Genomic DNA, 13,339 nt, shown 5'->3' with positions numbered 1-13,339 from the left:
CATGAAAACGACTTTTCCACTGGGGTTAGTCAAGGAAATCCATCCACACATTTACTTGACACAATTACTGAACACTATTTACAGGTTTATACACCATTTCATGTGTCGTCACTGTAGTGACGGAAGAGGTGAACCTTCAGTGTTCACTCCCACCCGTTACCGGACCCGCCTGCGGCACAAAGCCCCGGGAGGAGGCAGCTGCAGTGGTTGCAGTGACCTCTGGAGGCTGCAGTGACCTCTGACGGCTGCAGTGACCTCTGGAGGCTGCAATGCAGCCGCAGCCGCAGCCGCAGCCGGACGCTTGTCAACCCAAATCTCATATGCAACCTGACTTGTGCAGGTCAAAGGCTTTCCCCTTTGTTTCAACGCTTTGAGTCTCTGCTTTTACACCACAAATCAAATGTGACGCCTCGACAAAATCGAAGTTCCGTTGTCCCATAATAAAAGATGTCCACTACTATTAGCTATTAGGTAATAGTAGCTACTATTAGCACGGTACCTCAGGTACAGTGAGGTAACAAAACAAATGGAGCAACAACTATTTCAAAACACAAGTGTATTTTTTTCCCTTCAGAAAACACCCCTAACCACAAAATACTCCATTTGTGTGCTTTTTCACTTTCTAAGGACCGGTTTCTGACAAAGGGAGGAAATGTTTGTCTTCTCTTATTGACGAGGCAACATTTTTATTGAGTTGCTATTTGCCCGTGGATACATCCAGACATATTGCACCCTCAGTTCATACAAAACCGACACCCTCACCGCGACCGATCCCGCGCTCCTCGGGCACGATCATTTCTGCGTTCGCCGTCTTCACTAACAGATGTGCCAAAGACCAGAAGGAAAGAGCCGCGGGTTTACAGTTGACGTCGGTTTCCTCGGCACACGTTTATTCCCGAGGATCACGCCGACGCTGGCGCGACAACCCTCGGGCCGCTGCGCTCCTACCATATATATATACGTACGACACAACCGTGCCGGTGAATAATGTTCGGCCTTTGGCGCTGGAGGTGTGTCCGAAGGGCCGGCGAGCACGGGAGCCTTTTAGAGTTCCTTCTTATGCGTGATTCACCCTTTCCACGGCCACGTAGAAACTTCTCCTGTCGTCCAAGCAGTGCCAGCCGATGGGCCCGATCTCGCAGTCGGCACAGATGAGATACTTGACCCTTCCCACGTCTTTGGTGAAGCCCACGTTTTCGAAGGTGAACATGTCGTCCACCAACCAGTGGGCGGTCAGCGTGTCTCCGTCCGCCGACGCCTCGGCGCCACCGAGGTTGCTCTTCGTGCGCATCGGCGGCAGGATCAGCTGTGGGCAAAAACACAAGCGTCCCGTGACGTACAAGGCTTCGGACCGCGATCGATTGGCCTCGGAGGTTCAGGCGTGTTCATCGACACGTCAAACCCTGAGGCCGCAGACCCGGAGTCATGGCTTCTACCGGCAGCTGACGTCCTTTTGGGACTTTTACAAAGGTGAGGATGAATGGCCTTCATTCAGCAGCGATCAAACATGTCATTGTCTTCAATGTTGTTGACGTGTGACACGCAAACCGTGCGCTGACCCCGGAGGGCGGCTCACCTGCTTCTCTGCGAGCACGGCGGTCCCCGGGCACAGCACCTTGGAGCCGCAGCGCTGACACACCACCGCCTTGCGGTTCTTCCCGTCCTCGGACACCAGGTCGGTCCGGTCCAGGGTCTCCCCGGGCCGCGGGGTGCCGTCCATCTCCAGGCCCGCCAGCCTGACCCGGAGCGGACGGAGGGCGTTCAAGCAGCCGGCGGTCGTCGGCTCGACGGGCCGAAGGAGCTGGAAGACGCCGAGAACATCAGGAGGAGAAGCGGAACACGACACCGGAAACGACACGCTTCAGGAGGGCGGAAGTTCTAGCATCAAATGGACTCCCAGCGTCTGCTAATGTTATTCCGTTTAAATCAACCGCGAACTATATTTCCCGACACAGAAACCGAGCCACGTACGCGGACGTTTAACGCTTAAGAGAGTAAATATTGTGTTGACCCCCCCCCCCCCCCCAGTGTGACAAACGCCGGATGCTCAAATGCTAACATCGAATGCTAACACCGAATGCAACGGGTTCCGCTACGACAGCGGACAATACGCGGTGAAATGGTCGATACGCGATTGGAAACAAACAAACGGCATACGTACCTCAAATGGGAAGTTGAAATATGCGCAAAAGAGACAACTAAATGGCACAACAGAGGGGTTTGCTAAGTAAGCGCTCGCATGGCGGCTGGTCTTGGGCTCGTCTCCGTCCACTAAAGGCTTCCGGGTCGAACACAAGCCGTTGGTTCCGGGTTCCGGGTTCCGCAGGACGGAACAAACAGCGCTCTGTTCGCCTAATCTTAACCTTTACCTTTACCTTTACCTTAACCCTCACTCTAACCCACCTAACCTGAACCCGCCTAACCCACCTAACCATAACCTGCCTAACCAATAACCCTAACCGTTAACCACTTGTGAACAGGCCCAGACGTGTCGGGTGGAAAAAGAGTCCGTCCGTCGTTAAAAAACGAGATCAAGTGCACATTTTTACAAGTTTAATTATGGTTTTGAGAGTCTCCATTAACGTTTGTCTTCTTCTTCCTTTTCTCCTTTGGTCTTTTCCCTCCAGGAATCCTATACTAACCCTATTCTCTGGATCCTCCTCTCTCACACCAACTACCTTCATATCTTCTCTCTGGTCTTCCTCCAGACCTCCTGCCTGGCAGCTCCAATTCCAGCATCCGTCTACCAATATATTCTCTATCCCTCCTCTGTCCATGACCCAACCATCTCCGTCTGGCTTCTCTGACCTTCTCTCCAAAACATCTAACATGTGTTGTCCCTCTGATGGACTCATTCCTGATCCTCTCCATCCTGGTCACTCCCAAAGAGAACCTCAACATCTTCATCTCTGCCACCTCCAGCTCTGCCTGCTATCTTTTGGTCATTGTCAGTGTTTGTAGATCATCTCTCCAGTGTCTCCTCCAGCTTTCCTGTCCTATCTCTTCGTACCCCCGATACTTTTCTCCATCCATTCCAACCTGCTTGGACCGTCTCTTCACCTCTTTTCCACACTCTCCTACGCTCTGGACTGTTGACCCCAAGTACCTGCAACCCTCCAGCTTCTTGATCTCCACTCCCTGTAGCCTCACCGTTCCACCCGAGTTCCTCTCATTCACACACATATATTCTGCGTTGCTGCAACTAAAACCGTTCCGGTCAGCCAAAGCCATGGAGAAGTCTCCCGTACATGAAAAAGTATTCAAGGTACACGCTTGCTTGATGGCACCGCGGCTCATTTTCAATAGGACAGGTTTCTTTTGAAACAAGGGAACATCCGGCTCACCGGCAGCTTCTATTAGACAAAGGTTCACTCCGGAGAGGCGATCAATGATACGCATTTGTACATGTGGAAAAGAAATTTATTACAATAATTTTCCAAGATTACCATTAATAAATATTCATGTCTACATTTCAATGAAATGTATGATTAATCACTTTCTACACAAGACACTACACAAAGTCAAGAATACACATCATTTTAGTCTTTGTAATAAAGCTTGAATAAGTCGATCTAGAAAAAGTAGTCTCGAACAGCAGTTGATACAACCTATCGATGGAGTTGTAAGTTTAATAATGATTCAATTGTACATGGCAAGGAAAACAAGAAAAGTCAACAACTGGAAATCATTGTAGCTCCCTTGACTGTTAAGTTAGGCCATTTTATTTAAAAACATTTCCGTTGGCCTAAGGCACAGGAATACTAAATTTTTTTCTCATCAATCACACAGATCACATTTTAAACCCCATATGGCGATTAAAAGTTTAAATTTTGTGTACACCGTGCGCGGTGCATTGGATATTTACACCTCTCGTTGCATCTTAAACCTAGCCCGAAAAGAAATACCTCTAGCTCACAGAAAGCAATTTGACCTATCCAGAACTGTACATTGTGCGCAGCCCAGGAAAAAAAGAAGATTGCCTAACTAAAAATGTGGCAGCAGGGGAGTTCTTTACATTTCAAGCACTTAGTCTATTTAAGCTTATTTATTGCAGCACAACTGCTGCAAACCTATGCAGCGTTTTTGTTTTTTTGTTTTTTTTCGTGCTGCTGAGCAATTATTATTTTCTCGGAATGATTATCAAATGAAGAGAATGTAACAAACGCAACAAAAGTTCTGTGGATTTCAGCGTAAAAGTCAAAGAAACGGCAAAAATTCAAATGCAACAGGAATAAAAACTAAACCAACTCTATTAAATCTCATGAACACAACAAAAATATAAATCTTTTTTTTTTTTTAGTTTTTCAGAATTTTTTTTTTTTTTCGAGGGATTGTGTGGGTTTTCAAAGTGTGTCATGTTGTTTTTACGGTGGACTCGGCAGGTCTGGGTCCATGTGGATTCAAGTGCTGCACAACACCGGCGCGGGTAAAAACAAACCTGGCGGCAGCCAAACATCCGACATCTGTACGGACTCCCATCTCAATAAAGTGGCCGCCGACTTGTCGTCGTCCTCTAACCCGCACCAAGCCGCATTCTCCATCGAAATGTTATCCAAATCTCATCAGGGCCGTGAGCACTATCCTTATAGCCAGAGTTTCGTTTTTTCTTTTTCTTTTTTACCCCGACGGGATACACATGCCGGGATGATACAGTTGAAAGATTGTGGCGCTACAAAGACGTCGTGACCAACAAATCACATTTTCCAGTGAACATGTTTGTTCGGTACATACCTCAGCAAAGACAAAAACATCATGGTATATCTATTTTTTTTTTTTCAGCACAAATGAAATGCGAAAAATAACGTCGCCGCAGTAGCCGTGACACAAAAGTCACGGCTATATCGCGCCTATCCGTCAAAATAATGTAAATATGATTGCTTCTGCATGACTCGGGCCTCATGGACACAAAGAGGGAGGAGAGGAATGGTTTACAGTAGGTGCCCTCTGCTACGGCTCAAATCATACTCTTTGAACACGAGTGAGCTTCGAAAAAGTGACCATCATTGAGAGGAATGCATGTGTTTCTTAAAATCCCATTTTCATCATAGCTGAAAACGAAATTCAAGTTTCGTCGTTATTAACAAAGTAGTGACCGTTAAAGATTGCCTCCGTGGTTCATCGGCTGATTAATGCTACTTTACTGGAGCAAAAAAGAGCCAAAGCGGAAAGACCGTCGAAACTGCAACGCCATGTGAGCAAAATCAGAAGTACTGAAGGAGTAATAAGTACTATAATGAATTCCAGCAGCATTTAAGAGTGTGTGTGTGTGTGTGTGTGTGTGCGTGTCTGTAAAGAAAACTAAGTCACAGTCGGGCCTCTCAGAGGAGAGAGTCATCTGTACAGCCGCCCTCCAGTCCATAGCGGAACTCTTGCAGGTTGGAGACGCCGTAGAAATGGATGAACGCCGCCGCCACGACCAGGACGTGGAAAATCTGATGAGAGTGAAACTAACCAGAGGGAGAAACATACGTGTGCATCAGTGTCACGCGTGGTCTTCGGTAGAAATCCAAACAAAGCAACACGACGACGCATCCGAGCAGGGCGGTGCGCTCCCACGCCCAGGAGGGGTTTGTCACGCGCTTGGATCGCACATTTTCAAGCAATTCTCTGAAAACGCTGCTGTGCGTTACTGCTTCATCGCCGCAAATAAGCTGCGGACACACAAAGTCCTCCGTCACGGTCCATAATGACACGAGAGGCGGGCGGCGGTGTCTTCATCTGTCACCAAACACCTCACGGCAGGTTGGATCGGTGATGTTCTTTGGATCTCCACTGGAGACGCAGAGGTGGAGCAGAGATGAAGCAGAGATGAAGCAGAGGTGACGCTGCTTCTGCACACCATCCGTTTCATCAATGTTTCTGTTGCATCACTTGACACTTCCGTGTTCCCGCGCCGAAAATACGGTTTTACGATAGTTACATCCGGCGATCTGTGCACAAATAAAAAGCGCTTCTAGAAACGGCTGGACAGGAAAGCTACTATTGTGTTTATGACAAAAGATTTTTCATAAAGGACATCGCTGTCCTTGAATTCCGTGGCATTTGAGCTTGGCCTCCGATAGATCTGACAAAAAACAACTGAGATTCGATTTTGGCTCGGATTCACATCGTTTGCTTCTAATGAGTTCAGTTTTTCTCAGTGAAATGCAGTATTTTACACACTGATATCAAAAACACATCCTCTTCAACAACCAGGGTTGATCCATCAGATACGGCGATCGTCTCCCTTTAGTCTGTTTTGGTTCTGTTTTCCACCCGACTCTCCGCTGGGACGTTACCAATCCACTTAAAGTGCACGTATTCTGACGTTCCCTTGGAGCAAATTCACCTGAAGTCCACAGCAGTGACTTCTTTCTACAATATCTCTGGAACATTCAATGAACTCCATTTCTAAAGACTCGGACATGGAAGAGGATATGAAATGGGCTCGTTTTTCATCGTTTTCTCTCCCTTGCCTGACGCTGTAAGTTTTTATTCTGACCAATTAAAGTAAGGTAAATAAAACCCGACATTTGCGAAAACCAAACCAAATCTCTGCACTTACCCAGATGTCACACTTGCCGGGGAAATAACGCTCGGGGATCCTGGCGGCGTACAGGCCGGCGCCGGTTATGTACATGGCTCCCATCAGGTAGAACCAGCCCATCTGGCCCACGGTGGTGGCCTTGACGAAGCCCTCCTCGATGGTGAAGTGCATGGTGGGAACGATGCCGCTGAGGCCCAGGCCCATGAACACACCTGAGAAAAGGACCAGCATGACCCGCTCGCCGTCGTTCTCCGCGACATACGTGTCACATCCAATACGGTCGCCTTCCTGACCTTCTGGCTTTTCCCCTCCGTAGCTCCGTTCCTCCTGCATCTAACCTTTAAACAAAACCTCAAGACCCACCTCTTCCAAACCACTTGCAACACCTACAGCCTTTCCCAATAATTGTGTGTATGTCCTGTGTCTTCTGTCTTTCACTTGTAAAGCGTCTTGAAGAACCATGAAAAGCGCGATACAAATCTTCTGTATTATTATTATTACTATTATTGACCCTCTTCCCTGCACCCCCCTCTCTCACGCAGATTAACTTCATGTCCTCCTTCACCGCATCCATAAGTCTTCCTGTAAACCTGCTGCCCGGCAGCTCCCGGCATCCTTCTACCAATATCTCCACTCTCCCTCCATCCCCGATTCTACGCATCCTGGTCAGCGTCGTCGTCGCATCAACGCCGAACCGTACCGCATCCCCGGTCTGGCCGCCGTCTTCTACACCTTTCCTTTCAGTCTCTGTATCCTAGCGATCGACGCGATCGCCGATTGGTTCGCGACTATGACGACCGTTGTGTCATATTCGGGCGGCGACGGCGGGCACCTGCTCTTGTGGGTCTGTGTCGCGGCGTGGAGAATCTGTCCCATTGGGCCACGATGATGGCGGCGATGCCGAGCACGCAGACGATGGTGAGGTAGATAAGTCGAGGCTGAGGTGAACAGTAGAAGGAGTAGTACAGCCAGGGCACGAAGGAGCCCATGATGAGGAGGGCGATGCCCGAGTAGTCGAGCCTGCGGAAGGACACGCGCAGTAATGAAAACTTGTCATATCAAAAAGCAAATGCAGATTTCTCGGGCGCAGCGACGTCCTCAGAACCAGAGCTCCTGCTATCCGAGCCAGAATGCACGGGCAGAATAGCGACCGGGATCGTTCTTTCAACCAAGACAGCGATCGGCCAAGCTGACCGGAAGCCGGGTCTGTTGGCCGGCAGGAACCCTGGAAGGTGTAGCGGCTTTTAGCGACGGGAACTCTTTTACTACGGTAGAGGAAGTCAAACGGGCAGAGCAGACCAACTTGTTTCTTCAGGATTGTTGCGAGGCCAGCCGGAGAGGGAGGAGACAAAGAGACAGTCTTCTTTGGCAGGAATATCTTTTCAGAGGAAGTTAGCTACAATAAGCGTGGCCGTTTTCTTACGGTAACATTTCGGCCGCGAGATCATCACCGTTAACGTTTCTCGAGTTGATTAGCGTTATTGCAAATGCCGCACAATTATCCACGCTTTTCCTTTTTCTCTCTCACAGGCCTGTTTTTGTGTGAGTTTACTTGTGTGAAGTGTTCCTGTTTGTGTTTTGGTCGCCGCGACTGGCTCACAGTGTTTGAGAAACCATGTTTTGATAAACACGCGATTCACGTGTGAATTAAGAGTTATGAGATTTCATTTATTCTCCTTCGGTTGTTCCAGACCAGGGGTCGGCAACCCGTGACACCCAAAGAGACATTTGGACCCGGTTTCCTCGGAAAAGAAAACACCGGGAGCCGCAATTACTTTTTGACATCTAAAATAAAGGTACCGCTGTGTATATTGCTTTTTATTACCTTTACACTTTGTGAATTTCAGAGGCGACACACTACACACTTGTTTATACAAAGTATTACGGAGAAAACTAAATTTTATTTTTGTAATGAGCTCATTTTGAGCGTTGGGCTTTCAGAGCGTTTAGCGGCGCCTTGATCTGAATTTTAAAAATAAATCGGAAAAAATCACTGTGTCAGTAAACAATAAAAATAAATATTTGCAATATATCTTCATAAATACTTATTTCACCTGGTTTATGGGACTTCTGCTCCTGAACTTCTGCGCACAGCATCTGCAAATCGGGACTTTACCGGCTTCCGCCAGTGTGACGTTATTTTGAGCGGCGAAAAATTATAAATATCATTTTATTTAATATTTCAAGATCACAATAATCTTCCAACTTAGAACTAAAAGTTAAAAAAAGGAATGAACACCGATGAAATACACTTCAATTAAATATTTCTAATTGATTTTCCCGAGCCGCTCGAAGCCGCGGTGTAAAGATGGAGGAGCCGCGGGTTGCCGACCTCTGGACTAGAAGAATGTATCGGGCCAGAATGGCCAAAGTGAAATCAGGAATATCATTTTGGCGAATCGTCGTTTTCTTTGCCTTCTAAATAGCAAAAAGGCAAGTGTGTGTGACTCCGGACGGCCTTACTTGGAGAAGGTGCGGGACACTTTCTCGGAGTGGCAGTAGACGGTGTGAAACAGCCAGGAGAAGCTGAGGCAGAGCACGGCCCCGAGGAAGAACATCCCAAACACCACTTTCTCTTGGAGCGGCGCCATGAAATACATGTTGGGCCTCAGCATGGTTAAAGTGCCCAGACACAGGAATAAGATCAGCCCTGGGAGGACAAAACATTTTCAGCTTTCTGTCTGCGGCGGCGCCGAATCGACCCGCTACGGGGCTCCATAATGACAGAACGTCTTTTGCCGACACACACACACACACACACACACCTAACAGATGCGTCCAAATGTTTCCGGTCTCGGTGTGGATTCTGAAGATGCTTCCGAAGCAGGCCCTGAAGGAGGGCATCGGGGGGCGATGTCCGTGCAGCAGGTAATCGTTGTCCTTCAGCCACTCCGGCAGAACATGAAAAGGGATGACTCTCCAGCGTCCCTCCCAAACCTGGACAACACAGAGGCTTTCACACGGTCCGTCCATATTCAAGATTAATAGATGCGGAATCCGGACCACATGTTTGTGAGTGGATATTAGACCACGACGCACATTTGTTTTTGAAGACAAGAAAACACAGATAGTTACAAGTACATTCAAAGATGCCATTAAGGCAGCTCAATCACATCAAATAACAGAAGCCTACGGAACGGTGACAAAAAAGAAATAAGCGGAGTCGCGGTCAGAACGTAGGTATAAAATTCCAATCCCTTTATCGGACCCGAATGAAAATGTGAGCATTTCCGGAAGAACAGTTTCTGTTTTAAGCGCAACTATAAAGCGTCCGAGGGCCGGTATTCAATCCCGCTCCAGTCGGGTCTCGGGTTGAGTGAGATCTGATCTTTGGCCTGGGTTCTGACCCACAGGAGACTCATGGAGCCCACAGCTCAACCAGGTGTTGGGTTGCTGCTGATTTAAAGCAGCTGCTGCAATATTTACGACAGCGAGGCATTAGCAGACTGGTGAAAATTCAAGGAGTATCTTTGTTCCAGATTTAAGGAATGCATGAAAATGTTGACACGACAATTGTAGAGAAGTACTTTGCAGGTTTTCCCGTAGACGGACGACCGAAATACCCGTTCGACGTCGCCGTCGCTAATTAAAATCCGACTTTGCACTTACTTTGTGTACAAACTCCTCCATCTTCTCCATGGCGTGGTGTGCTTGCAGTGGTAGGGTGAGGACCTCGCCCACCTCGTCATCATCCTCCTCTTCATCGGCCAGCATCGCAGCTCCCTGTAAGAGACAGCCGGATATCCTTCCAGCCACCGAGCAGACGCAACTTTTCTCTGTTTTGGTTTGTCAAGACAGGCGTACCTCTGGATGAGCGGCTATGGAGGCGGCCTGTCGACCACTGCCCTCCTCCAGCAGCGGTCCCAACTCCATCAGCTCAACATCTGGGACGTGGCAGTCCTCAGAGATCCGGCAGTCTGCATCACTCGCAGACCCGTTTCGGGCGGACATAGGGAGAACTGCCTGATGACCCACTCAGTCTCTGTATTCGGCTACAAACGGCGTACTTTGATATCCTCCTGAGGAACCAGAGCCCAAGGCGACGTTTTTGAAACAAACACCAGAAATTCTCCACCGCTTCTCAGTAAATCTCCATTCTTACATTATAGCGATACAAAGCTACCATACGGCATGTATCCTGAGCTGGACATACGTCCCAATATTCTCTTATTTATAATCGGCATGAAGAACGCCTTTGCGTTTTATCACAGATTGAAACCCAAGCCTTATTTTCAATGTATTTTGAACGTGCTTAATCACTGATAAGAGGAAAAAGAGCACCATCTGTGACTTGTTTCTATAAAGCAATACAAATGCAGAAAATGGACAGCGGCGGGCCCGGTAATCAATCGGACTATCGGCATTTACTCGTAGCGGCCCGGTTCTGGTGCTGCACAGTCGAGCTTGGAAATATTTGGACGGTGACACAATCTTCGTGATTTGGGCTCCGCGGTGGATTTGAAAAGAAACAGCTGCAATTGAAGTGCAGACGTTGAGCTGTAATTCAAGGGCTTGAACAAAACTATATGATCAAACACGTAGGAATTGTAGCTATTTATTGACACAAACGGTCCTCAAAAGTAATGACACAAATAAACATAAGCCTTTAAGTCAAATGTTGCTTTTGGATATTTTGTGGAGAATCCTTGGCAGGCAATGAGTGGCTGAAGCGTGGAACCCACGGACGTCGCCCAACGCCGGCTTTCCTCCTTCGTGATGCTTCGCCAGGCCTTTGCTGCCGCCGTCTTCAGCCGCCGCCTGTTTGCGGGTCTTTCTGCCTTGAGTTTTGTCTCCAGCGAGCGAAACGCGAGATCGCGGAATATTTCACTTCTATGCTTTAAAAAACTCCCGGGTTGTTTTTGCAGCCTCATTTGGATCCTTGTCCGTCTGAGCTGTGGAGCAACGGACAACCAACTTTGCTGCAATCGTCTGACTGCGTGCAGAAAGTAGATCCCTGAACGCTTCACACTTCATCCGTCTTTTGTCACATCGTCGATAAACACAAGCGGAAGCTCGTGCCTCCGCCGTGCTTCACAGAAGATCTGCTGTGCTTTGGATCGTCAGCCGTTCCGCTTCTCCTCCGAACTTTCTTCTTCCCGTCGTTCTGGTGCGGGCGGATCTTCGTCACATCCGTCCAAAGAATGCCGTTCCAGAACCGGGTCGGCTTTTTCGGGTCCGTTCTGGTCTTTCTATTTGGGAGGCCGATGAACGGTGTGCACCTTGTGGTGAATCTTTGGATTTCCTCTCATGAGGTCTTCTCCTCATGGTGGACTTAGATAGCGATACACCTTCTTCCTGGCGCGTGTTCTTCACTCGAGCGGATGTCGTGAGGGGTTTTTCTTCCCCGTGGAAAGGATTCCGCCGCCGTCTTCCGTGCTCGCCGGGGCCTTTTGAGTCCCCGAGCTCGCCGGCCCACTCGGTCCTCCTCAGGATGCACCCAACTGTGGATTTGCCCCCTCCTGACATTTCTGCAATCTCTCTGATGGAAATCTTCTTTTTCTCCAGCCCGAGGACGGTCTGTTTGGCCTCCGTCGAGACCCCTTTGGACCGCACGTCTCGAGTTCACCGCTGCGGCTCCCAAATGCAAAGGCACACCTGGAATCCCCTCCAGACCTGGAAACTCTGAACCGATGACAGATGACGGAGGGAAGAGCTCAGCCCGGCTTGTTGTTGATGTGTTCCAGCCTTCTGCAGCTGGAACTCCAACCCTTTGCTCCAGTTTGGATGTGAATCCTCTGAAATGACAGCTGAGCATCTGCACTTGAAGCCCAGATGGATTCTAGACCCGGATCCTGAATCTGTTTCCATGCACAGATAAAATAACACAACTTGTGTCGCTGTCCAAATATTTCTGGGCCTAACTGGACCCGGCGGCTGGGGCTCTGCACGCAAAACACACAAAGGAGCGGCTCCACTTGACGTGGACGCAGGAAACACACGATAAATGGAGGACGTGTGAGCCCACGACAGCCCACGGACGCGGACGCGGACGCGGGGCGCCGATTAGCTTGGCGTCTAACACGGAACTCAGAGGGCGACCGATGTAAACAACCGCAAGATGCCGGTTATTCAACGACGCGTCTCGACTCGGGGTTTTTCACCGCGAAGGTGCCCGACACGACCGGACCGGGAGAACCGGGAGAACCGGGCGGCGGCGCCGGCGGTTCCGTGTGGATCCGCTAGCATCGACGTTAGCTAGCGCCGAGCCGTCGGGGCAGCCGACCCCGTCCGGACGATTCACTTGTCGGCAGCGAAAAAACAAAAAGTCGGCGAGGAGCCGCGGTTACACGCCGTCTCCTTCGGACACGGCGCTCACATTCGGCGTGGAAATGTCACGAAATGGGCGCAAGTTACCTGACAAGGTAGCCTCCTGAGCAGGAAGGGGAATTATTTACCGAAACGTAAAACACAATCCTTTCCGGAAGTTGGTGTGTTTTTCCGTAAACGCGCCGCCGCTCCTCCTTCAAAATAAAAGCACGGCGGGCGAACAGGCCGCGCCGGAAGTGGTGCCCTCGCACAAAAACGCAACTTTACCAATCAAAACACCGCCCCTGATCTGGGAAATACAAGTCTGTTTTTTTTAATATAAACGTTTCACTAAACTGCAAAAAAAAACAAAAAACGAATGTGGGTTTGCAAAAATACACCTGTTTCTGCTCGTACAGTCCCATCTGGCCTGGGGCTGGCCCAGTCCTGGACCCGGACTTGACCCGGCGCCCAGACCTGGACCTGGACCTGGACCCGGATGCTCTCAGGCGGTCCGGCAGATGGCTGCTCACCCTGCTGACAGAAGGCACCGCCGGGATCTAAATC

The 13,339-nt window shown here is 49.3% G+C and overlaps 2 protein-coding genes across 2 annotated transcripts; both read right to left on the bottom strand.

The window, feature by feature from the left end:
• Nucleotides 1-541: 541 nt before the first annotated feature.
• Nucleotides 542-2,268, bottom strand: rabif (RAB interacting factor). Its single transcript, XM_086168273.1, has 3 exons — nt 2,162-2,268; nt 1,577-1,801; nt 542-1,306 (listed from the first exon to the last, which is right to left on the bottom strand). Exons 2-3 carry the CDS (start codon nt 1,718-1,720, stop codon nt 1,058-1,060), a joined length of 393 nt encoding a protein of 130 aa, XP_086024399.1. The 5' UTR covers nt 1,721-1,801; nt 2,162-2,268; the 3' UTR covers nt 542-1,057.
• Nucleotides 2,269-3,406: 1,138 nt separating this feature from the next.
• Nucleotides 3,407-12,961, bottom strand: adipor1a (adiponectin receptor 1a). Its single transcript, XM_086169093.1, has 8 exons — nt 12,881-12,961; nt 10,331-10,545; nt 10,136-10,249; nt 9,292-9,463; nt 8,990-9,176; nt 7,359-7,546; nt 6,545-6,738; nt 3,407-5,447 (listed from the first exon to the last, which is right to left on the bottom strand). The coding sequence occupies exons 2-8, from the start codon at nt 10,475-10,477 to the stop codon at nt 5,319-5,321; spliced, it is 1,131 nt and encodes a 376-aa protein (XP_086025219.1). The 5' UTR covers nt 10,478-10,545; nt 12,881-12,961; the 3' UTR covers nt 3,407-5,318.
• Between the last annotated feature and the right edge of the window lie 378 nt (nt 12,962-13,339).

Source organism: Fistularia commersonii, chromosome 21 (assembly GCF_037954325.1).
Source record: "Fistularia commersonii isolate RoL2024-O1a breed Wild chromosome 21, RoL_Fcom_v1.0, whole genome shotgun sequence".
In the NCBI taxonomy this organism is placed as follows: Eukaryota; Metazoa; Chordata; class Actinopteri; order Syngnathiformes; family Fistulariidae; genus Fistularia; species Fistularia commersonii.
The sequence above is the reverse complement of the archived record's forward strand: the minus strand, read 5'-3'. Positions and strand labels throughout refer to the sequence as shown.

What these genes read in the sequence shown, in the direction of transcription:
- rabif (XM_086168273.1), bottom strand. Translation starts at nt 1,720, where the DNA reads ATGGACGGCACCCCGCGGCCCGGGGAGACCCTGGACCGGACCGACCTG. An exon ending in CCGTGCTCGCAGAGAAGCAG is followed by an intron (nt 1,307 to 1,576) that starts GTGAGCCGCCCT and finishes TTTTGCCCACAG; the next exon opens with CTGATCCTGCCGCCGATGCG.
- adipor1a (XM_086169093.1), bottom strand. Translation starts at nt 10,477, where the DNA reads ATGTCCGCCCGAAACGGGTCTGCGAGTGATGCAGACTGCCGGATCTCT. An exon ending in CATTTGGACGCATCTGTTAG is followed by an intron (nt 9,177 to 9,291) that starts GTGTGTGTGTGT and finishes TTGTCCTCCCAG; the next exon opens with GGCTGATCTTATTCCTGTGT. An exon ending in GTGTCCCGCACCTTCTCCAA is followed by an intron (nt 7,547 to 8,989) that starts GTAAGGCCGTCC and finishes GTCCTTCCGCAG; the next exon opens with GCTCGACTACTCGGGCATCG.